The sequence below is a fragment of the Medicago sativa genome, chromosome 3, assembly GCF_051527215.1.
Source record: "Medicago sativa cultivar Bolivia chromosome 3, Bolivia_mono, whole genome shotgun sequence".
In the NCBI taxonomy this organism is placed as follows: Eukaryota; Viridiplantae; Streptophyta; class Magnoliopsida; order Fabales; family Fabaceae; genus Medicago; species Medicago sativa.
The window spans coordinates 3,433,601-3,458,075 of record NC_140751.1 but is presented as its reverse complement, the minus strand read 5'-3'; the positions used below and the strand labels follow the sequence as shown (position 1 = coordinate 3,458,075).

Genomic DNA, 24,475 nt, shown 5'->3' with positions numbered 1-24,475 from the left:
AAATCAATAATAAGTTCATTCGTTGGTTTTTGTGAGTGGTAATAGTTTCTAATTAACCGTAGATAAAACATCAATAACAAATCAACTTGGCTTCATTTGTTTTAAATAAAAAAAATTATGTTCTAAACACATAGACAAAAAATTGATAAAAATTAAAAGTTTAAGAATAGTTAAAAATAATGGTTTTAGCACAAATTAATTTTTTTATTTGGACAAAAAAGGAAAGTTGTTAATTTTATAGGGATGAAAAACATATTCAACTCTACTTTTAAATCCAATGTTTACATATAATATAGATTCATCAACAAAAATAAATATAATATAGATTAATTGAAAAATAAACATTCATAAGTACACTATAAAAAACGAATAAACACAATATAACCAACAAATAGTTAATAATTGGCTTAATTGCATGTTTGATCCCTTATGTTTATTTTAGTTTTTAAGTTGGTCTCTTATGTTTTAAAAGTTTCAATTTGGTCCCTTACGTTTTAAAAGTTTCAAGTTGGTCCAAAACGTTACTCACGTTGAGCTAAGTTAGTCCCTTCCGCGACATGATATTGAGTTTAAAAAAACAAAAAATATCAAAAAAACTGCTTTAAAATTGATTTTCTATATAAGTTAAGTTCCATCACCGCTATTGTCAACCTGAATCTTTAAATGTTAAGTGATGGAAGGGACTAACTTACTCCAAAGTGAGACCAACCTGAAACTTTTAAAACGTAAGAGACCAAATAGAAACTTTTAAAACATAAGGGACCAACATGAAAACTACGATAAACATAAGGGATCAAACGTGCAATTAAGCCTTAATAATTAATGTATAACTAAGTAGAAAAATAAATTAATAGTAGAAGCTTGCGCAACTATTATTTACTTAAAGGGAAATGCTAACCAATGCCCCCGGGGCACTGGTTAAGAATATGAAAAAGGAAATTATATAGCAGTTAATGCATTGAAATTGTGTAATTAATTGATAATAATGTCAAAAGCAGCATCCTTTTGTGGTAATAATTCCCTTTTATGATAAGCTTAACCGCTGCACCCAGGGCACTGGTTAGCAGGACCCTTAGTTAAATTACATGGTGGTCATCCAAATAGTTGACACTACCAGGATAATATTAAAGTTTACAGTAATATGTTTTCGTTCACCTTGATATAGTGGTGGATCGCTTTCTTCAAAAAAAGAAAAAAAGATAGAGGTGGACCGTCACCACTTATTCTTATTGGTGAAAACTATAATTGCAATGGTAGTCTGATGTTAGGTTCTGGTTATGCACCAACAATTGAGTTTAAGAGTCAAATGAACATTTTAAATACAATATTTCTTTATACAGTGCGAATGTTGACGGTCAAGATCTTAATGTGTCTTTGGTTGAGAGCTTAAAAAATACATTGATGAGCATAATGTACTTGCAAAAATGATTTTCTATGTTATAGATCACGTCGAACAAGAAGACCCGACCAATTTATATTTTAGATTATTATCAATCTTTCAAAGGGTGCTAGAATGCATAATTTACTTATGTTTGATGATGTTGCAAAACTAATAATCAACGATGGTAATGCAGTTGAAAAAGGTCGAGACATTAAATTGAAAGTGTGTGTGTAGAGTTCAAACTTATATGAGACATATATTTTATTTGTGCCACTTCAATATCCATTGTTGTTTCCTTTATGGTTAAGATGAATATTATGTAGATATAAAAATTAGATTGGAGGACCACAAGAATGTTGAACATAAAGGAAAAGGGTTTCATTGGGGGGGGGGGGGGGGGGGTTTATTTCGTATTGGATTGAAGAGAGACATGTTGAGTATGGTGACATCACATTCAACCAAGAGCAACCACATAAATGAGGATAACACTAGACATGACAACAAAACTTATACTCGCGGTTACCCGTCCAAATCAACCCCGATTTGACGAGTTTTCCCCTTTTTGACTGGGTTTGGCTATGAGTTTGTGTTTTCCCCGACTTCAAAACATGGGTATAACATAGATATAGGTACTCACCCTGAACCCATACTCAAACTCATCCCATTGTAGAAAATTACTTTATCATCCATTGATATTTGACATTTTATAAAATTTGCAATTGATATTTAAAGAAGCAACCAACTAATTCACTCAATGAAATGTTAAAATAAGCATATTATTGGATAATGCATTACAACATTTTTCTCGAGGTTAAAAAAACTTATTTTTTATTGAAAAATAATAATTCATTATGGGGACAGAGATGAGGCAGGGATACCAAACCCGTTGAGGACGGGGATGCGATTCAATTCCTCATCCCTGTTGGGTATGGGTAAGGTAATGAGTAAGTATATGAGAGCCAGGGATAGGGATGAGGAAGGTAAAACCCGTCCCCACCCCGCCCCAATGCCATGCCTAGATAACTCTATATCTTCACCCAAAGGCTTATTTGTTGTACAACCTCTGCTCATTTATCCAATGTTGAACTTTAACTAACAATCGATACATCACAATATTCTCTCCCCAAAGTATGTGAAATTTTAGCCCGTGCTTGGCACGGGTGTCCATACTAGTACTATACAAAACAAACTGGTCCTTATTAATTTAAATGCTTAATATTTATCATTATACTATCCCGAATGATCTAGTTCTTATTAATTCAATTGTCTAATATTTATCATTATACTATCTATAACAAATTGATCCTTATTAATTTAATTGGCAAATATATATCATTATCATATCCACAACAATCTAGTCATTATTAAATTAATTGTCTACCCTATCACAAGAATTTCTCCAGTATACAAGTTTTGTAAGTTGCAGGACTAAATGTTAAAGTTGAGGAATCTCAGCTGACCTCGACTAAATTCAGTTTTCATCAACAAAACAATAAATATGTTAATTTTTTTAGGAAAATAAATATGTTAATGACTATCTATATAAATACGTTAGCAATAAATTTAATAACTAATTATATCTCTAATGAGACACATTAAACCATCATCACTAATAACTAGAGGGGCTGGATCTAGGACCATAGCTTCGAAATTCTTCAGATACTATTATCCAAAGGTTCACCAACCAAACATATCAGGTGGTCATAACATGGCCTTCAACACTTACAGACTTGACATCCTTGAAAAATGTCATGTGTCGACATGGACTTCCCATGCAATTATCACACACAACATAACCCAATTTTTAAGCCAAATGTTCCAAGATTTTTGTAACGACTCGGAATCAAGATAAAACTGTCATCGATTGAACACCGACTTACGAACAGGCATGATGAATTAGAAAACCAGGTATTCTTAATGGACTCTAAAAAAGGTTGGATCAAGAAAAATGAGAAAAGGATCTAATAGGAGTTGTATTGACCTACCACCCTACGTTGTAATCCTCAACATAGGAAACCCCATGCAAGCTTATCTATGAATTATATGCAATGAGACATGTGGAATTGATATCAACATCATTTTGAGATGACCATACAAAGAACACTGCTCTGGTTAACAAATATTATACTATTTGCAAATGTATTTATTCTCATCTTTATGAAAACTTTATTTCCACTTTTTTCGTTGGGAAATTTTTTCTATTCCCAAAAACATTTAATTATACTCACGAATTAATAAAATTTAGTAAACTTGTAAAAAAGCATAGGCATGTAAGAGTATATTTCTGTCGTTTTATTCACAAGAATCTACTTATATAAACAAACACACTCGATATCAATGGGAACGCATAATCCCGATTTTAACATCGATATACATACTCGACATCCCTCAGAGAAACTACAATAAGGTGTATTCATATTTTTTGCGTTTGAATATTCATGCACTTTCATATCATGCACAAATACAATTTATGCATTCTCTACTCATCATAACAAATACACTCTGGCTTGGAGTAAAAGATCAAGTACATCTATGTATGTTTCAATAACAAGTACTTAATGCAAAACAAGGACAATATGAGCATTAGACTCTGCTTATCAAACACTAAATTCCACATAACAAAATGTTGCATACAAAGACGACATAACATCATGTGGAACAAAAAATCTTAACTAGTTTAGATAAGTCCAATGCTTTGTGCACCGTCCATCATTGAGTCAACAACATAAGTGACGATCGTTTGGCAAGTGTACCAAAACATCTTCAAAGTAAAAAACTTATTAGTTTGTCTCCAAAGACATTGTCCAATTTCAAGTCAGCAATAAATCAATACTTGTTATTTCAAAAAAAAAATATATATATATATATATATATATATATATCAATACTTGTTAAAAATATAAAATTGGGGCCGGTGGATTGCATTCAGATATTTTCAAAATTAAAGTAAATAATTAAGATTGGATATAGAATGATGATGGTGATTAGAATTTGTATGAATCCCCTCTATGTTCCTATTTGGTAATTATATGTCCTAAACAATTACAATCAAGTTCCTATGTTCACCGCAGTTTAAAAAATAGATCAAGATCAGTTTCTTGGCTCAAGATCTCGTTTATCATATATTAGACACATTCACATTAGAATTATTTGTTTCCTTTCTAGGTATTTAGCCCATTTATTATTGCCCATTTATTATTGATGTTGTTGACCATATATATAGGTCACGCTCCCTCTGTGTATCAATAACAATTATAATTTCATCAATACCAGATTTTTTCCTTCATGAGAACAAGTTCTGTAATATGGTATCATACGAAACCGAGGGTTTCGGTTATCCCTTCTGCCGCTACATTTCTACTTCAACCTTTCTTCGATCATCAAACACGATGAACGAATCAAATTCCAATTCTGATCCCGATGTTAATCCGACCGGATCCAAAACAATTAAAGATCCATTGCAGGATCCACGAAGTCCGTTTTTCCTTCATCCTAGCAGAAATCTCGGTGCGGTGTTGGTATCTACTCCTCTCACCGATCACAACTATCACAACTGGAGTAGAGCAATGAAACGTGCTCTATCTTCCAAAGAACAAAATCAGGTTTATCAATGGTACTCTCCCTAAACCTTCTTATCTTGATTCCACATATGATCTTTGGGATATATGCAACAACATGGTGCTTTCTTGGATCACCAGAACCTTATCTCCTCATATTTTTCAAAGTACAATTTGCAATCTAATAGTTGTTAATTTAGCAACAGGAGAGTAAGGATCAAAAAAAAATCTATGCCTTCAACTTGAGTATATCCTTTAGCGACTAATCTAGCCTTATACCTTTCAATGGTGCCATTAGCATGGTATTTAATTTTATAGACGCATTTACAATCGATAGGTTTCTTACCTGGTGGGTCAACTCATTTATCTCACTAATAACAGACCTCACATTTCGTATGTTGTCCAACAACTCAGTTAGTTCATGAGCAAGCCAACATCAAGTCACCATGAAGTTGTTGGAACAAAATGTGTTTAACAATGAACCTTTAGAGTTTTGATGATAACAAGGTATTAAAAATTGACAATTGGAATTGCTAATATTTGTTCAAGTGTACAGGACCATAGACAAAATTTTATATCATACAAAGGTTCTGAACGAGCAAATAAAAGAGCAAAGGAATCAACGGAATTGAAGCTTAGAAGCTCCTGAAGGCAAAGCGGTCCTGAAGACTAGAGAGCTCCTGAAGACTAGTGCTCCTGAAGACTAGAGGTCCTGAAGTATAACGTCATCAGAAGCTGCCTCGTCAGAAGCTGCCTTATCAGAAGCTGTTTTCACCAGAAGCTGAAGATCAACTGGATTTGCAAAATTCAAGGATTCAAGATTTGTTTCATGGATCAAAATTCATCTAAAGATAGCAGAAGACTAGTGGAACTTTGCAACGGTCATGTCAAAAGTGTTTGAAGGCATTTGCTTGCAAAAAGGAATGAAAGCGTTAACATTGTACTTTGTACGAACTGTACAACCACCTTCTCCACTACTCTGTTTTGTGTCTCTGCTACAAGACAAAATAACAGCTCTGAATGTACAACCAAGCCTGCAGAATTGTTCCCTCTCAACTAGAATGGATTTGAAATTGGTTCTTCGTAGGACAACAACCAAATCAGGCAAAAGATCATCGGTGAAAGATCAAGCTTCAACAATGACTCTTTTGATGTGCTGGCAATTTCACAATGTCTCTTTCTCAAAGTCTTATTCTAGAAATTCTTAAGTCTTAGAGTCTTATCTAATTTGTATTGTGAGCACCTCTGATTGTATATGAAGTGTTCAACCTCAAACATTTTTCTTTGTAATCTTGTTTGTTTAGAAGTCTCTTGCAGTTGTGATTGAGAATAGAAGTCTCTTGATTGTGTTCTTGAGCATAGGAAGACTCTTGCAAAGTGTGCTTGAGCAAAGGAAGTCTCTTGATGTGTGCTTAAGCAATTGTAATCAGATATTGCATTTTAGTGAACTCTCCTTGGAAGTACAAGGGGACAGGACTACTTCCGGTTTGTGGAAGGAACCTGTATAATTGCTTTGTGTCTTTCTCTTTCTCTCTCTCTCTCTCTCTGTTTTTATCCGCTGCATTCAGATTCTGATTATCGCTTCAGAAGCTGTCTCACTTAGCTTCTGACCAGTGTGTTCAGTTTAGGAGAAACGAAGAATTTTTAAAAACAAAATTCAACCCCCCTTCTTGTTTTCTTCTCACCTTCAGAAGCTGCCATAATAGTACTCTGATACATTAAATCATGCCCCGCTCTTTGTCTCTTCTATCCATCTACCTCTCACTTGAAACTCAAGGCCTTTTGTGATTTAGATTGGGCTACTTGCCCCGACACCAGAAAATCAGTCACAGGTTACACTATCTTTCTTGGTTAATCTCTCATATCCTGGAAATCCAAAAAGCAGCCCACTATTTCAAATCTTCTTTTGAAGCCGAGTACCGTGCCATGGCTACAACTGTGTATGAAATAAAATGGCTGACTTACTTACTTCAAGACTTTAATCTGCAATTTAGTACACCAACCCTGTTGCATTGCGACATTCAATATCCTCGTCATATCACTGCCAACACTTCATTCCATGAGCGGACGAAGCATATTGAATTGGACTGTCATATTGTCCGTGAAAAATTACAACAAAAGCTTTTTCATCTGCTGCCTGTTTCATCATCTCAGCAACTAACTAATGTCCTAACCAAACCTCTTGACCCTATTTCTTTTTCCAATTTCATTTCCAAGCTGGGATTGAAGGATATTTACACTCCAGCATGAGAGGGGCTATTAGAGACATTTACATTAGAGTTATTTGTTTCCTTTCTAAGTATTTAGCCCATTTATTATTGCCCATTTATTATTGATGTTGTTGACCATATATATAGGCCATGCTCTATATATGTATCAATAACAATTATAATTTCATCAATATCAGATTTTTTCCTTCATGAGAACAAGTTTTGTATTATGGTATCAGACGAAACCTAGGGTTTTGGTTATCCCTTCCGCCGCCACATTTCTACTTCAACCTTTCTCCGATCATCAAACACGATGAACGAATCAAATTCCGATTGTGATCCCGATGTTAATCCGACCGGATCCAAAACAATCAAATATCCATTGCAGGATCCACGAAGTCCATTCTTCCTTCATCCTAGCAAAATTCCCGGTGCGGTGTTGGTATCTTGGATCAACATGGTGCTTTCTTGGATCACCAGAACCTTATCTCCTCATATTTTTCAAAGTACAATTTGCAATCTAATAGTTGTTAATTTAGCAACAGGAGAGTAAGTATCAAAAAAATCTATGCCTTCAACTTGAGTATATCCTTTAGCGACTAATCTAGCCTTATACCTTTCAATGGTGCCATTAGCATGGTATTTAATTTTATAGACCCATTTACAACCGATAGGTTTCTTACCTGGTGAGTAAACTCATTTATCTCACTAATACCATGCCTGACATTTTGTATGTTGTCAAACAACTCAGTCAGCTCATGAGCAAGCCAACATCAAGTCACCATGAAGCTGCCATAATAGTACTCTGATACATTAAATCATGCCCAGGTCTCGGTCTCTTCTATCCATCTACCTCTCACCTGCAACTCAAGGCCTTTTGTGATTCAGATTGGGCTACTTGCCCCGACACCAGAAAATCAGTCACAGGTTACACTATCTTTCTTGGTGAATCTCTCATTTCCTGGAAATCCAAAAAGCAGCCCACTATTTCCAAATTTTCTTCTGAAGCCGAGTACCGTGCCATGGCTATAACTGTGTGTGAAATACAATGGCTGACTTACTTAATTCAAGACTTTAATCTGTAATTTCATACACACCAGCCCTGTTTTATTGTGACATTCAATATGCTCGTCACATCGCTGCCAACACTTCATTCCATGAGCGGACGAAGCATATTGAATTAGACTGTCATATTGTCTGTGAAAAATTACAACAAAAGCTTTTTCATCTGCTGCTTGTTTCATCTTCTCAGCAACTAGCTGATGTCCTAACCAAACCTTTTGACCCTCTTCCTTTTTCCAATTTCATTTCCAAGCTGGGATTGAAGGATATTTACACAACAGCTTGAGAGGGGCTATTAGAGACATATACATTAGAATTATTTGTTGGAACAAAATGTGTTTAACAATGAACCTTAAAGAGTTTTGATGATAACAAGGTATTAAAAATTGTAAATTGGACTAGCTAATATTTGTTCAAGTGTACAGGACCACAGTTAAAAAGTTACATCATTTATTGGTTCTGAATGAGCAAATAAAGAGCAAAAGAAATCAACGAAATTGAAGCTTAGACGCTCCTGAAGGCAACTTGCTCCTGAAGAGAATAAGCGCTCCTGAAGCAAAGTCGCTCCTGAAGTTAGTAAAGTGCTCCTGAAGAATAGTGCTTCTGAAGACAAGAGGTCCAGAAGCTGCATCATCAGAAGCTACATTATCAAAAGCTGCCTCATAAGAAGTCATTTCACCAGAAGCTGAAGATCAACTGGAATTGCAAAATCCAAGAATTCAAGAGTTGTTTCAAGGATCGAAATTCATCAAAGGACAGCAAAAGATTAGTGGAACTTTGCAAAGGTCATTTCAAAGGTGTTTGAAGGCATGTGCTTGCAATTTGGACGAAAGCGTTGACATTGTACTATTGTACGAACTGTACAACCATCTTCTCCACTACTCTGTTTTGTGTCCACGCTACAAGACAAGAAAACAGCTCCAGAATACGGCTTCACCTGCAAAGATGTTCCTTTGGATAAGGAATGGATTTCAAATTTGTTCTTCATAGGACAACAACCAAATCAGGCAAAAGATTATTGGTGAAAGATCAAGCTTCAACAACGACTCTTTGATGTGCTGGCAATTTCACAACGTCTCTTTCACACCTCTATATAAAGGAGTGAAGACTTAGAGTTTTGGTAATGCTGAACGAAAGACTCACAACATTTTTACAAGTGCCAAACATCTGTTGAAATTGTTCTGCATTCACTTAGAATTTCTGTGTCTCAAAGTTTCATTTTTAGAAATTCCTAAGTTATTGAGTCTGTATCTGATTTGTATTGTGAGCACCTCTGATTATATATCAAGTGTTCAACCTTAAACAATTTTCTGTGTAATTTTGTTTAGAAGTCTCTTGCAGTTGTGCTTGAGCATAGGAAGTCTCTTGATTGTGTTCTTGAGCATAGGAATTCTCTTGCTTGTGTGCTTGAGTAAAGGAAGTCTCTTGCTTGTGTGCTTGAGCATAGGAAGTCTCTTGCTTGTGTGCTTGAGCAATTGTAATCAGATATTACTCTTAGTGAAATCTCCTTGGAAGTGCAAGGGGGACTGGACTACTTCCGGATTGTGGAAGGAACCAGTATAATTGCTTTGTGTCGTTCTTCTTCTCTCTCTCTGTTTTATTCCGATGCATTCAGATTCTGATTATCACTTCAGAAGCGGTATCACTTAGCTTCTGATCAGTGTGTTCAGTTTTTAGGAGAAACGAAGAATTTTTCAAAACACAATTCAACCCCCCTTCTTGTGTTTTTCTCACCTTCATTATTTGTTTCCGTTCTAAGTATTTAGCCCATTTATTATCGCCCATTTATTATTGATGTTGTTGACCATATATATAGGTCACGCTCCCTCTATGTATCAATAACAATTATAATTTCATCAATATCAGATTTTTTCCTTCATGAACAAGTTATGTAATATCATATACATCACTCTAATGTATTAGACAAAAAATTAGTATCATCAAAAGTTTGATTGAACGTTAAACTATTACTCACACATGTGAATTTCCTATGTGTAATTAAATTGACCATATAACACTACACCAAGTTCTCCGATTACAAAATATAGTGTTGATAGTGAATTCTTCCTTAAAATCATTACTAAGTTGATCAACCAATGAAAAGCATTAAGCAAAAGATATAATGGATAAACACAAGTCTCATATTGAATATAATTTAAGAGTACTCATAGATTACATAGCTCAAACAATACAATAGAGGATCATCATTCAATCTTGTTGCTAAGGGTTGAAAATTGTCTTTTCTTATTGCTGGGGTCGAACTTTATGTCTTCAATTCGTCAAAATTTGGAACCCTTGCTTCTAGTTAAAATTTAGAATAAATAAATACTTTTCCGTTAATGCACGTTTATCGCGCATCCCTTTAATTGTGTAGTGCATTTTACTTACTGGCGCTTCTTTTTTTTTTTTGGTGGTGGCTGGGGTTTGAACCCCAGACCTTACATATTTTATGTATTGTCCATACCAACTGAGTTAAGCTCACGAGGACACTTATTGGCACTTCTAATCTTAACAATAATTTATAGTAAAATTTAATATAATCTTTAAACTACAGTCCAAAATTAAGTTAGTGCCGGTGAAGGTGACAACTAGGGTACCCATGAAAGAATGGTGGGTAATTTACCTCAACCAATGAACATTCACCTTTATAGGTGTTATCCATGAACGGATTAGGATTCTCTCCATTGAAAATTCTCTCAAGTTTTCTCCATTTTAAATCTCCACCATCCTAATAAATTGCTCATTTTCATTGGTTGGTGGGTAAATTACCCACCATCCTTCAAAAATAATCTAGAAAAAACCGCGGGTGAAACATTTTTAAAAGCTTACAGGCTGTTATTGTTATGACAAAAAAAAAAAACTTTTTAAATAGCTTACCAATAGTCATTTGTTGCAATATAAACGTGCTTCTCATAAGTCTTTTCCCTTTTAAAAAGACCTACCCAATGTTTCAAAACTGGGCTGTCTAACTGAGAATCAATAAAGTAACCGGTTCGAGCTTGATAATAAATCGGATATGCTATCAAATTAGTGTGAACCGGCTAAACCCGATAAAAACCGGTGACCTGATATGACAGAGGTGGGTTAATACTTAAGCTTTGACCGCATTTAAACTATTTTTAAATAAAATCTGAAAACATTGGAACTAACTACCTTATAGGAACTCGATGATTTGTTCTGCATTTGGACCGTCTAAACTGGTTACTTGTTGGTCCAACTGAGAATCAATAAAGTAACCGGTTTGAGCTGAATAATAAATCAGATATGCTATCAAATTAGTGTGAACTAGCTAAATCCGATAAAAACCGGTGACCTGACGGTTTTATAAGTCGGATGGGTCAATATATACTTAAGCTTTGACCGCATTTTAACTATTTTTAAATAAAATTTGAAAACATTGGAACTACCCACCTTATAGGAACTCAATGATTTGTACTGCATTTGGACCGTGGTTTGAAGTACTAGAATAGAACACTTGAAAAATTTACAAACACTTGTTGGTTTGAAAATTTCTTCCACTTGAAAAATTTACAAACACTTGTTGGTTTGAAAAAGATAAAAAATAAAACAAAATTACGTTGTCTGAGCAGTACAATTTTAGAACACAGTAAACCAAACACCTCATCTCAATTTGGTTTTACATAAACAATACTAAAGAACAAGCGGTTCATGAAGTACCGGCACAGACGTCAGATATAACATTTACATATCAAAACTAATAATAATTTGAGAAAATAAATTAACCAAATGAAATCATATTAGATCATCAGGACCAAATGGCTCTGTCCATGCAACATCCATCTGTGCCTGCCTGACCCCTCATAAATGACCGGATTCACCAGAACACCCTGAATAATTATTTAGTATAACTGTTTAACTAGACAAAAATTCATAAAATTTGCAACTAACAACCAAATAAAGATATATATAAAATAACAATTTGTTTATGCAATCGTATCTTTCAAATTATATGTGGCACTGATCGGATAAACAACTTAATTATACACCTATAGCATAAGCCTTTATCATAAAAGTTCTTATTTACAAGCAATTTCTATAACAAAAATCTATAACAAGTGAATGCATGCATACACACACATTCATGGAAAATCAATTCCAACATATAGGTATTAGTTCTTCATATTTCTATCATTTATTTTCTAGACCAAATTCAATTTACACAAACAAACATGTATAGTTGGTATGAATTACACCAGAACTAAGTGAATGAAAATAAGTTATTTATAACATGATGTGTATAAAAAAGATTAAAGCTTGTTGATTCTGTGAGCTAGAATTTAATTCTCAAACAAGATGCATACACTGCACACACACATCTGTTTCTCTAAATAAGGGTTTTGTAATTTATCCATTGAAAGTAAGTTATTATAACTAGAGACATTGTGGGAAATATATATAAACATAGAATTAAGGATGCAAAAATGAAAATACTAAACCAAAAAAAAACTATCTTTAAAATGTTGTTGGATGCACCATTCACCTTATTATGACTTGATGAACTCAACCTTTGCTGAGGGTGAGTTTTGAAGCAAAAAGTCCACCAATTTGGCAGGTATCCACTCCGGTGGTTGGAACACTTTTAATTTCAGTGACTTTAAGTTACGCAACATGTAAGGGAACTTAACCTTCCAAAAATCACGAAAGTAGAAGTGACTCTAAGCAAACAAGAAGTTTTAGGATTAGTTGCAAGTCATATTTTTTATAAAATTAATAAATACAATCTAAAAAGCAGCAGTAATGTTAAAATATAAAGTCCGTACCGTAAGAGCATCTGAGTTGACAGTCAATGATTCGATATTAGCAAGTTCAACCAGCCAGTTGAATAGGACTGATGGTTTCTCTCCCAATCCCTTGCAATCCGATAAATGAATATTTACATGTTTGATAGAAGAGAGAACTCTCTTGCTCCCAAAAAGTTTTGGAATATATTTACCACCATTATAATCAAAGGTATGAATAGTTGGAGCATATAACTCGATTCCAAAAGCGGTTCTGAAATCGGTCCAAGGATCAGAATCATGCATACATATAGTTAAATTGACAAGCTTGGGACTTGAAATGCGAAGGTTTTGTGCATCGAGAAGTACACATTGGTCAACGATCAAAGTACTCAACATTTTAAATGTGGAAAAGGGGTCGACACAACCATCCCTTGTGCTGCGACAAAAGGCAAGGTGCTTTAGAGACATAGTGGTTAATGCTGGGAAATTGAGAGAATTTGGAAATATTTGTGTTGGGGCAATTTTAAGCGAAAGACTAGAAAGATGAAGGGACGTTAAAGTATGAGATGAAAAGAAGCATGGTGGAAGGTGTCGAATAATAGCATAATTGATTTGAAGCTGTTGGACATTGTGTGAAAAAGCATATTCTATAATCTTTTGGTATAGGCTAATCCCTATAAAATAATTGTAGTGCAAACAGAGAGCGCGGATAGCTGTTGAGTGATCACGAAGGGAGAAAATCTGAGGAAGAAATTGATTGAAACTTGTGGAGGTCCTAAAGTCTAAAGAACTTATTGTAAGGGTGGGAAGAGTCTTCCAGAGATTGATCCATCTTTTGGATAAAATACAAGTTTGAACGGCCTCTTTGGCGTTTAAAAAGGAGAGTATGTGAAGGAGAACACAATCGGATAAATCACTGATAAAGTCCTCTTCATTTTTGTTGTCGTTCTTAAGTTGCGACTCACGTCTCACCATTGTTGTCTGAGAAATTAAGTTGATTAGAGAAAAAACTAACAATTAAATAAAACATAGAAATATTAGTCTGCCAAATTGTGTGTAAAGTTTTTGTTTTTTAAGAATCAAGAAATGTAACCTAATAACAAACATATAGAAAGAAGAGGGCGAATATACCTTGTAAGCACGCTGTAAACCTAATTAGATGTGAACACGCTGCCTCTCGCAATTGCAATGGCATTTTGAAGCATGCATTTGATTTATTAGGGTTGTGTAAATTATATGATCAATGGGCTTGGGCTTATTAATTTAATTAACTAAAATTTATCATACCGGTCCTTATTAATTTAATTGCCTAATATTTGTCCTCGTGATTAACTCAGTTGGTAAAGGTCATCGTGAGCTTAGCTCAGTTGGTTGGGACAATGCATAAAATATGCAAGGTTCGGGGTTCAAACCCAGTCCACTACCAAAAAAACTCAGTTGGTAAGGACAACGCATAAAATATGTAAGGTTTGGGGTTCAAACTCCGGCCACCACCAAAAAATAATTGTCTAATATTTATCATTATATTAACCACCACAATATAATCCTTATTAAATTTTTTTTTTTGAAAAAGCTAAAATGGAATTTATTAAGATAGCAATGAATTTTAACCAACACAAGGAGTGCTAGGCTAGGAGTCTTGCAGTAGCAATAAACAAAGGATGATGGGAAGCCCCCAATGAAAAACCCATTCACCCTTGAAAATAAAGAAAAATCCAAAAACCTATAGAAAACACCTCCTAACAAAGGGCTATCTCCGAAATCAATAAATAGAAACACCAAAACAAAGTTAATACCACGATCAACGAAAACACATAAACAAAATCCTCAAGCATCGTCACAACTGCCACAAAAACAACTTCTACCACCCACATTCCGCTGCTCGCACACAACCGATGAACACCAACTTAAAAACCTACACCACAATCAACAACCTTTGAAAAACAGTCGGGAAAAAAACCTCAAACACCACCATTAGCTCTCCTAAGCACCTTCACCCAAACACACCTCATAAACAACCGCAAAAGCCAACCAAAAATCCTTGTACCATCACCAAACACCACCACAAAAATCAACACCATTACCACCACCGTCATCAAAGCTACCATTGACAACCACAAAACCACCATTAACCCTCACCTAAAAGCAACACCCGCCACCAAGCGCGCATCACCACGAGCCCCGCCACAAAAGACCCAAAATCAGCACCACCAAGAAAACCACCATGAAGTACCACAAACCAACACAGCCAAAGATCCATCGAAGCCATATAAGTTCATAAGCGAACCTAGATATGATCCATCACCACCATCGTGACCGATCCATCACCACCTATGTTGCGAGCAAACATTACCTCCGCCACAACCAAGAGAGAAAACAAATCAAATAGTCTGAGACCCACGAAAACCAAACAACCACCGGCAAACATTCAACGACACACCACAAAACCCACCAACGTCTCAGCCAAACGAAACAAATAAAAAACACCAAAAACAGAAACCAACCTTAACGACGACAAAGAGCAACCGCGCGTCAGAAAGGTACGGTGGTGCGGAGGACAGAGACACTCGTCGCACCACCATCCATTAGATCTACATGAATAGGAAGGAACCTGAATGTCACAGCAAAATTGTAATAGCTTAGATGGCGGATTATAAGGTTGTTGACAAGTGCCCTTGGGGTATTTGTTCAGAAACTAAAAATTGAATGTGCCCTTGGGGTATTTGTTAGCATTTCCCATAAAAAATTGCATGAAAGCGAATGACATCCAAACACTAAAATTTAAGGTAAAAATTCAACAAATGATACCCAAAAACTAACAGTAAATTATCATAATATTTGGACTTTTGTGAAAGCCTACACTAAGTTGTATCATCACATTAAACTAAGATCAATCACAAATGAAATTGATATCAAATCTTCACCTGAAGACGTTTTAAGCCATTGGATATATGGATCACCTTACTTACCCTATTATGGGTCATCCAGTGGATACTTAATGCTACTGAATGCATTTACAAGAAGAAAGAAAGTAATCAATACATCAACCTTTTGAGTAAATTTTTACTATTTTGCTTACCATGTCTTCCTAGCTTTTGGCAAAGGCAGAGAGGAATTTGTCCTATTGGCTTTATGTAAATGTTTTGGCAGTTTGAAGGCCCGTTTGTTTCAGATTTTTTTTAAAAAAAATCTATTTTTTCCCTTAAAAAAAATCACTTTTTTCATTTTTAAGTGTTTGTTTAGGATTTTTAGAAAAATCATTTTATCAAAAAAATCTATTTTGACCCTAAAATGAAAAGCTATTAGGATTAGCTTTTCTCAAAATCTATTTTTTTAACAACAAGGAGATAACACATGTGCATGTTAGAACTCATTTTTTTTTAAAAAAAAAAATAGATTTTTATGGATAGTAGGCAAACACAAATAGATTCAGATTTTTTAAAAAATCTCTAGAAAAAAATCTCTAGATTCTTTTGACACAAAATCTATTTTATATAAAGCTGAAACAAACGCACCCTGAATGTCTATCAATATCGAATTTCTGACTGGGTTACTTACTTGACAGGTAAGGTTGTTGACTTTGTTGTCTTGCACGATACTATATATGTAATATGTTGTCACTGACAGGACAGACATAGGTGTACTGGACTTGAATTCCGCAAATATAAATTTTTTGTAATTGAAAAGTATTCATGTTGTAACATCTTCCTCACACATAAGGTTGGTTACTTGTGATGAACAACTCTTGATGATTCATATTACGTATGAGGAAATATTGAATGTGTACAACATAGACTTCTCAACAAAAAAAAATTCATAATCTAGGATATATACGTGAAACTCTTTACTTAGTTTAAACTAGAGTAAACTTTTCATGATAGTTTTTTTATTACTATTCCGATCTCTATTATAAGATAGTTTATTTTTTAGATTTATTCGGTAAATGACGTACTTGATCTATATTGAGAACTTGATACTTTATTTACTGAATGAACATAAAAAATGAACTTAATCTTATAATAGAGACCAGAGATAGTATTACACTAAGCATGGTGTTATATAAAAGGCGAGAAATTGTGTGATTAGTATGAAGATGATAATAATTTTTTAATAAAAATGCTTTTTTAATATCTCAAAATCTGCTAAATGCCCATCTAGGTGACATCCGCGCACTAATATGAGGCGATATTGAGTTAAAGTAGTGGTTAAAGTTTTTGTAAAAAAGATGATTCGTCACCCCTAGATTTCGACATGAGGGATAAATGGTTTGAAAAGATATTTTCAAATTTAAATGGAATCTAATTCTGCTAGATATAAATAGTAAGTGAAACAACCCTAAAGTTTTCTTAGGTTATGATTAGAGGTGGTCACCTGCTCTTATCAGTCAACCATTTCCCAACTTAATATGTTACATATATTAAAATGAAGAGGAACGCTAGGGTCACCTGACTCTAACTCACTCTTAGATGTGGCTCCAATAGATGAGACCCTAGCCTTCCTCTTAACACGAAAAAGTATGTTTTCAAGCCATTTTCATTACATCTAGCAATTCTTTAGGTTTTTAATGCATGTTGAATTACTCATCCAAATTAAAGTTTACTAATTGTTATTGCCCTTTGAGGTGTTTTGGATAGGAAGGGAGAAACTTTTCCCACCATCACACAACTTTAGATGTGTTTGTACATATCTAAAAAACACAAGTAAACACTTTCAGAACATGTGGTTTTCTAGAAAACCAGAGGACCTCATCTCAATTTGGTTTTCTGAAAATAAACTTGGCTAAATAAACAGGTAATAATGAGACAAACATCACCCGTCTTATTTGGTTTTCGTGAACAATAGAATCAAAATGCTCAATACAGAACAATCATTGCCAGGTCTCAATTTTATAAATACTGTTAGAAGTGTTTCTACACCATTGAAAATGATCATAAACTATCAAAAAAGTACAGGAACTTTATGAACTTTTTGCACCAATTCAATTGACTAACTCAATTCCTGTCAAAGGATTTCCAGCATGAAGTTGAAGAACCACATCACCAACAACCTATAGTAAAACAACAGGCAAGAAAAGTATCAGATTTCACAGTAGTTTTGCTCTTTTTTTTTATATCAAAAAATCAAAATCAATAGTACAAAAGCACTTTAAGCATAGGGAAAAATATCTTTAGTTTTTACAGATCCATATAATTCTGGAATAAGTGGAATATGAAACAGCCACACAAACCTTAGCCATGGATCTATAGGAGTGTTCTGTAACGCCTGCAATATGAGGAGTCATGATAACGTTCTTAAATTTCAATATCTGATCATCGGGATCAAATGGCTCCGTCCATGCAACATCGGTTCCTAGCCCTCCTAAGTGTCCGGATTCAAGGTTTTTGACCACAGCCTCATAGTCTAAAAGAGGACCTCTGGCAACATTAACCAGAAGGGCACCCTGAAATAAAGGAATTCGTAACTTACAACTATTTCAAGCAAAATAAACTTTTAGACATTTACTTCTGCAATCATATCTTGATCGAGTATCATATCTTCCCCAATCTAGCCTATATAAAACAACAAGAAATGTCTGCGATCACTACTGGGTTCAAGCGCAAGAGGTTGGTGCGCAGGATGTATGAGTGCTTAAAACTACGGGATACTGAGTTTGATTCCTACTGATAAAAAAATAAAATCACTTCTGCAATCGTATCTTTCCAAATTCCAGTTATACATTATTTCTATGTATCAAGATAGTATTAATTACCCTTATCTTGATCAAAAGTCTATTCTGCTACAAATCATATCAGTCAAATTCTTTCAACATGTATCATCCTCAAGCCAGCATGTGATTGGAAATTTGGAACCTCACCATGTCCTCCAACTTAAAGCCTTAGGTTACTAAATTTAATTTCATAGAGAATAGGCTGTCATATCAACTATGTCTAGTTCTAAAATGTAAGCGAATTAAAATACAAGAGAAAATAATCAATACAAAATCATTGTCTGATCTTAACTTTATATATAAATGGATACAATATGAGGTGTCATGATGACGTTCTTAACATCGATCTGTGCCTGCTTGACCCTCATAAATGACCGGATTCACCAGAACATCCTGAAATATTTATTTAGTATAACTGTTTAACTAGACAACCAAATAAAGATATAGCTATTTACTTCTGCAATTATATGTACTCTTGATCAATTATCATATCTGCTCTTATCTAATATATAAAATTACAATTTGTTTATGCAATCATATCTTTTCAAATTATATATGTGGCTCTGATCAGATTATAAACAACTTAATTATACACTTATAGCGTAAGCCCTTATCATAACAGTTCTTACTTACAAGCTATTTCTATAACAAAAGTTTAATTAAAAACAAACTGTTTTCGCAAGCTATTTCTATATCATAGTTGTGACTACTCATACATGTGACTCAAGATGCATACAAGAGAATGCATGCACACATATTCTTGGAAAATCAATTTCATTACCATTATGCAGATTCTAGTTTCTCTGTTTCCTCAACATATAGGTATTAGTTTTTCATACTTCTATCATTTGTTTTATAGACCAATCTTATTATATCCAATGAAGCCAAATTCAAGTTACTTAAGAAAACATGTATAGTTGTGGAATGGGTCAGAATGAATGAATTAGAATTGTATAAAGAAAAGGGCCATAGAGAATAAAAAAGATTAAAGCTTTTTGATTCTGTGAGCTAGAAGTTTATTCTCAAACTAGATGCACACATCAACATGCATACACGCACACACACATTTGTTTCTATAAATAAGGGTTTTGTAATTTATCCATTAAAAGTAAGTTATTATAACTAAAGACATTGCGGGAAATAGAAACATAGAAGGATGAAAAAATGAAATTACTAAACCAAAAAAACTATCTTTAAAAAGTTGTTGGATGCACCTTTCACCTTATAATAATGACTTGGTGAAGTCAACCTTTGCTGTGGGTGAGTTTTGAAGCAAAAAGTCCACAAATTTGGCATGTTTCCATGGTTGGAACAATTTTAATTTTAGTGACTTCAAGTTACACAGCAAGGAAGGGAGCTTAACCTTCAATAAATCAGGAAACAATAAAAGATCCTAAACAAACAAGTATTACGATCAGTTGCAAGTCATATTTTTTATAAAACTTATAAATACAATCTAAAAAGCAGCATTAATGCTAAAATATAAAGTACCGTAAGTGCAGAGGAATTGGCGGTCAATGATTCGATATTAGCAAGTTCAACCAGCGAGCTGAATAGAATTGATTGTTTGTTCCTTCGAAAACTCAATAAATGAATATTTACATGTTTGATCGAAGAGAGAACGCTCTTGCTCCCAAAAAGTTTCGGAATATATTCACCACCACTATAATCAAAGGTATGGACAGTTGGAGAATATAACTCGATTCCGAAAGAGGATCTGAAATTCTTCCTAGGATCTCTATCATACATACATATAGTTAAATTGAGAAGCTTGGTACTTGAAATGTGAAGGTTTTGTGCATCCAGAAGTACACAGCAGTCAATGATCAAAGTATTCAACATGTTAAATGTGGAAAAGGGGTCGACGCAACCATCTTCATCACTTGTGCTGCAACGAAAGGCAAGGTGCCTTAGAGACAGAGTGGTTAATGCTGGGAAATTGAGAGAATTTGGAAATATTTGTGTCGAGCCAGAGCGAATCAAAGAATAACCGGAAAGATGAAGGGAGGTTAAAGTATGAGATGAAAAGAAGCATGGTGGAAGGTGTTGAATAATAGCATAATTGATTTGAAACTCTTGGACATTGTGTGAAAAAGCATATTCTATAATCTTTCGGTATAGGTTAATCCCGATATAAAAATGATTGTTCTGCAAACAGAAAGCATGGATAGCTGTTGAGTGATCACGAAGAGAGAAAATTTGAGACAGGAATTGTTTAAAACTTCTTTGGGTTCTAAAGTTTGACCAACTTAACGCAAGGGTTGGAAGAGTCTTCCAGAGATTGATCCATCTTTTTGATAAAATACAAGTTTGAACGGCCTCTTTGGCGTTTAAAAAGGAGAGTATGTGATGGAGAACGCAATCAGATAAATCACTGATATGGTCGTCTTTGTCTTGGCTGTCTTCCTTACGTTGTCTCTTGTGTCTTTCCATTGTTGCCTTCAAAATAACGAAAAAATATTAGTATTCAAAATTGGTTGATAAGTTTTTAGTTTAAGAATGAAGAAATATAACACAATAACAGTTAACAAACATATAGAAAGAAGAGGGGATACCTTGCAAGCACCTGCCTCTAACGAGAGGGAGGATGATAATGCGTTTGCGATGGTATTTTGAAGCATGCATTTGAGTTTATTAGGGTTCTGTAACTGATTAGTGGGCTTGGGCCTTATATTTATTTTTAGGCAGATTATTTTCACACTTTCTTTGCTTCTCGCGCACCCTCTATATTTCCCGCTTTACTGGTTCATATTATATAATTTGTAGGAGCCTTTCTAGTGCGAAAGCAAAATAATTGTAAAGTCTGTTGTGGTTGATAATACATAGTGTAAGAAACCGATCTAGTGTGATCAAGAATTATAGTGTTGCTCAGAGAACATTCTGGTAGTTGTACTATGATGGAAAATCCCACATTGGGTGAACAAGAATGATTCTCTTGTGTGATTCTCTTACCCTTATGTTTTATTATCTGTTTAAACACAAATCAGATACAATCACATTCAAGGTTTTAAAACACGGTCCATTACCGAGAAAAAGGCCGCGAAAAAAAGGTACAGGTAGCAGGCGTTACCGTTTTTCACTGTTTTTACGGAGTGAACAAAAATCATGACGAAATGTCGTTACGGCCGCGACGAAACATCGTTACGGCCGCAAAAATATGTCGTTCATGACATTAGACATAGAATCCGAATATATTTTTCAATTGAGATAGATGAAAATCATACTATTAGTACATATTTGATCATAAATTACATAAGTTATCTCCTAATCTAGTTTAGAACTCCAAATCTTTCTCTTGTTTAAGTTATTTAAGTTAATATCATTATTTAAGAGTTGTGCAATGTTGTGATTAATTCAGATTGCGACAACCGTAATTCGTATCGCAATACCCTTAACAGCCGAAATCGCGAAATCATATATGCGACCGCGACCGTTATTTAAAACCTTGATCACATTCATAAAATTATCATTACATTATCCAAAACAATATGATCCTTATTAAATTAATTGAATAACATCGATTCAGTATAGTCTGGTCCTTTGTAAAATATTTGGGTAATATTTATCGTTATACTATACAAAACAAACTGGTCCTTATTAATTTAAATGCTTAATATTTATCATTATACTATCCCGAATGATCTAGTTCTTATTAATTCAATTGTCTAATATTTATCATTATACTATCTATAACAAATTGATCCTTATTAATTTAATTGGCAAATATATATCATTATCATATCCACAACAATCTAGTCATTATTAAATCAATTGTCTACCCTATCACAAGAATTTCTCCAGTATACAAGTTTTGTAAGTTGCAGGACTAAATGTTAAAGTTGAGGAATCTCAGCTGACCTCGACTAAATTCAGTTTTCATCAACAAAACAATAAATATGTTAATTTTTTTAGGAAAATAAATATGTTAATGACTATCTATATAAATACGTTAGCAATAAATTTAATAACTAATTATATCTCTAATGAGACACATTAAACCATCATCACTAATAACTAGAGGGGCTGGATCTAGGACCATAGCTTCGAAATTCTTCAGATACTATTATCCAAAGGTTCACCAACCAAACATATCAGGTGGTCATAACATGGCCTTCAACACTTACAGACTTGACATCCTTGAAAAATGTCATGTGTCGACATGGACTTCCCATGCAATTATCACACACAACATAACCCAATTTTTAAGCCAAATGTTCCAAGATTTTTGTAACGACTCGGAATCAAGATAAAACTGTCATCGATTGAACACCGACTTACGAACAGGCATGATGAATTAGAAAACCAGGTATTCTTAATGGACTCTAAAAAAGGTTGGATCAAGAAAAATGAGAAAAGGATCTAATAGGAGTTGTATTGACCTACCACCCTACGTTGTAATCCTCAACATAGGAAACCCCATGCAAGCTTATCTATGAATTATATGCAATGAGACATGTGGAATTGATATCAACATCATTTTGAGATGACCATACAAAGAACACTGCTCTGGTTAACAAATATTATACTATTTCAAATGTATTTATTCTCATCTTTATGAAACTTTATTTCCACTTTTTTCGTTGGGAAATTTTTTCTATTCCCAAAAACATTTAATTATACTCACGAATTAATAAAATTTAGTAAACATGTAAAAAAGCATAGGCATGTAAGAGTATATTTCTGTCGTTTTATTCACAAGAATCTACTAATATAAACAAACACACTCGATATCAATGGGAACGCATAATCCCGATTTTAACATCGATATACATACTCGACATCCCTCAGAGAAACTACAATAAGGTGTATTCATATTTTTTGCGTTTGAATATTCATGCACTTTCATATCATGCACAAATACAATTTATGCATTCTCTACTCATCATAACAAATACACTCTGGCTTGGAGTAAAAGATCAAGTACATCTATGTATGTTTCAATAACAAGTACTTAATGCAAAACAAGGACAATATGAGCATTAGACTCTGCTTATCAAACACTAAATTCCACATAACAAAATATTGCATACAAAGACGACATAACATCATGTGGAACAAAAAATCTTAACTAGTTTAGATAAGTCCAATGCTTTGTGCACCGTCCATCATTGAGTCAACAACATAAGTGACGATCGTTTGGCAAGTGTACCAAAACATCTTCAAAGTAAAAAACTTATTAGTTTGTCTCCAAAGACATTGTCCAATTTCAAGTCAGCAATAAATCAATACTTGTTATTTCAAAAAAAAAAATATATATATATGTTCCTTGGGGCCGGGGGGATTGCATTCAGATGTTTTCAAAATTAAAGTAAATAATTAAGATTGGAGATAGAATGATGATGGTGATTAGAATTTGTATGAATCTCCTCTATGTTCCTATTTGGTAATTATATGTCCTAAACAATTACAATCAAGTTCCTATGTTCACCGCAGTTTAAAAAATAGATCAAGATCAGTTTCTTGGCTCAAGATCTCGTTTATCATATATTAGACACATTTACATTAGAATTATTTGTTTCCTTTCTAGGTATTTAGCCCATTTATTATTGCCCATTTATTATTGATGTTGTTGACCATATATATAGGTCACGCTCCCTCGGTGTATCAATAACAATTATAATTTCATCAATACCAGATTTTTTCCTTCATGAGAACAAGTTCTGTAATATGGTATCATACGAAACAGAGGGTTTCGGTTATCCCTTCCGCCGCTACATTTCTACTTCAACCTTTCTTCGATCATCAAACACGATGAACGAATCAAATTCCAATTCTGATCCCGATGTTAATCCGACCGGATCCAAAACAATCAAAGA

General features: G+C 34.1%; 2 protein-coding genes and 1 long non-coding RNA gene across 3 annotated transcripts; all 3 read right to left on the bottom strand.

Annotated features, from left to right (window-relative positions):
- Positions 1-11,805: 11,805 nt before the first annotated feature.
- On the bottom strand, positions 11,806-13,947 carry LOC146934959 (F-box/LRR-repeat protein At3g26922-like). The gene is made up of 3 exons (XM_085757576.1): positions 12,992-13,947; positions 12,712-12,886; positions 11,806-12,058 (listed from the first exon to the last, which is right to left on the bottom strand). Exons 1-2 carry the CDS (start codon positions 13,925-13,927, stop codon positions 12,716-12,718), a joined length of 1,107 nt encoding a protein of 368 aa, XP_085613702.1. The 5' UTR covers positions 13,928-13,947; the 3' UTR covers positions 11,806-12,058; positions 12,712-12,715.
- Positions 13,948-17,750: 3,803 nt separating this feature from the next.
- Positions 17,751-18,749, bottom strand: LOC146934958 (uncharacterized). Its single transcript, XR_015030084.1, has 2 exons — positions 18,180-18,749; positions 17,751-17,999 (listed from the first exon to the last, which is right to left on the bottom strand). It is a non-coding gene; the product is annotated as an uncharacterized LOC146934958 (long non-coding RNA).
- A 1,132-nt stretch (positions 18,750-19,881) lies between these two features.
- LOC146934957 (F-box/LRR-repeat protein 25-like) lies at positions 19,882-21,092 on the bottom strand. The gene is made up of 3 exons (XM_085750195.1): positions 20,905-21,092; positions 20,151-20,820; positions 19,882-20,052 (listed from the first exon to the last, which is right to left on the bottom strand). Exons 1-3 carry the CDS (start codon positions 21,090-21,092, stop codon positions 19,882-19,884), a joined length of 1,029 nt encoding a protein of 342 aa, XP_085606321.1.
- Positions 21,093-24,475: the final 3,383 nt, after the last annotated feature.

Coding starts and splice junctions, on each gene's coding strand:
- LOC146934957 (XM_085750195.1), bottom strand. CDS start 21,092: ATGGAAAGACACAAGAGACAACGTAAGGAAGACAGCCAAGACAAAGAC. Junction 20,821..20,904: donor CCAACCCTTGCGTTAAGTTG/GTCAAACTTTAG, acceptor AGCTATCCATGC/TTTCTGTTTGCAGAACAATC. Junction 20,053..20,150: donor CCAATTCCTCTGCACTTACG/GTACTTTATATT, acceptor TTGTTTGTTTAG/GATCTTTTATTGTTTCCTGA.
- LOC146934959 (XM_085757576.1), bottom strand. CDS start 13,927: ATGGTGAGACGTGAGTCGCAACTTAAGAACGACAACAAAAATGAAGAG. Junction 12,887..12,991: donor TCAACTCAGATGCTCTTACG/GTACGGACTTTA, acceptor TTGTTTGCTTAG/AGTCACTTCTACTTTCGTGA.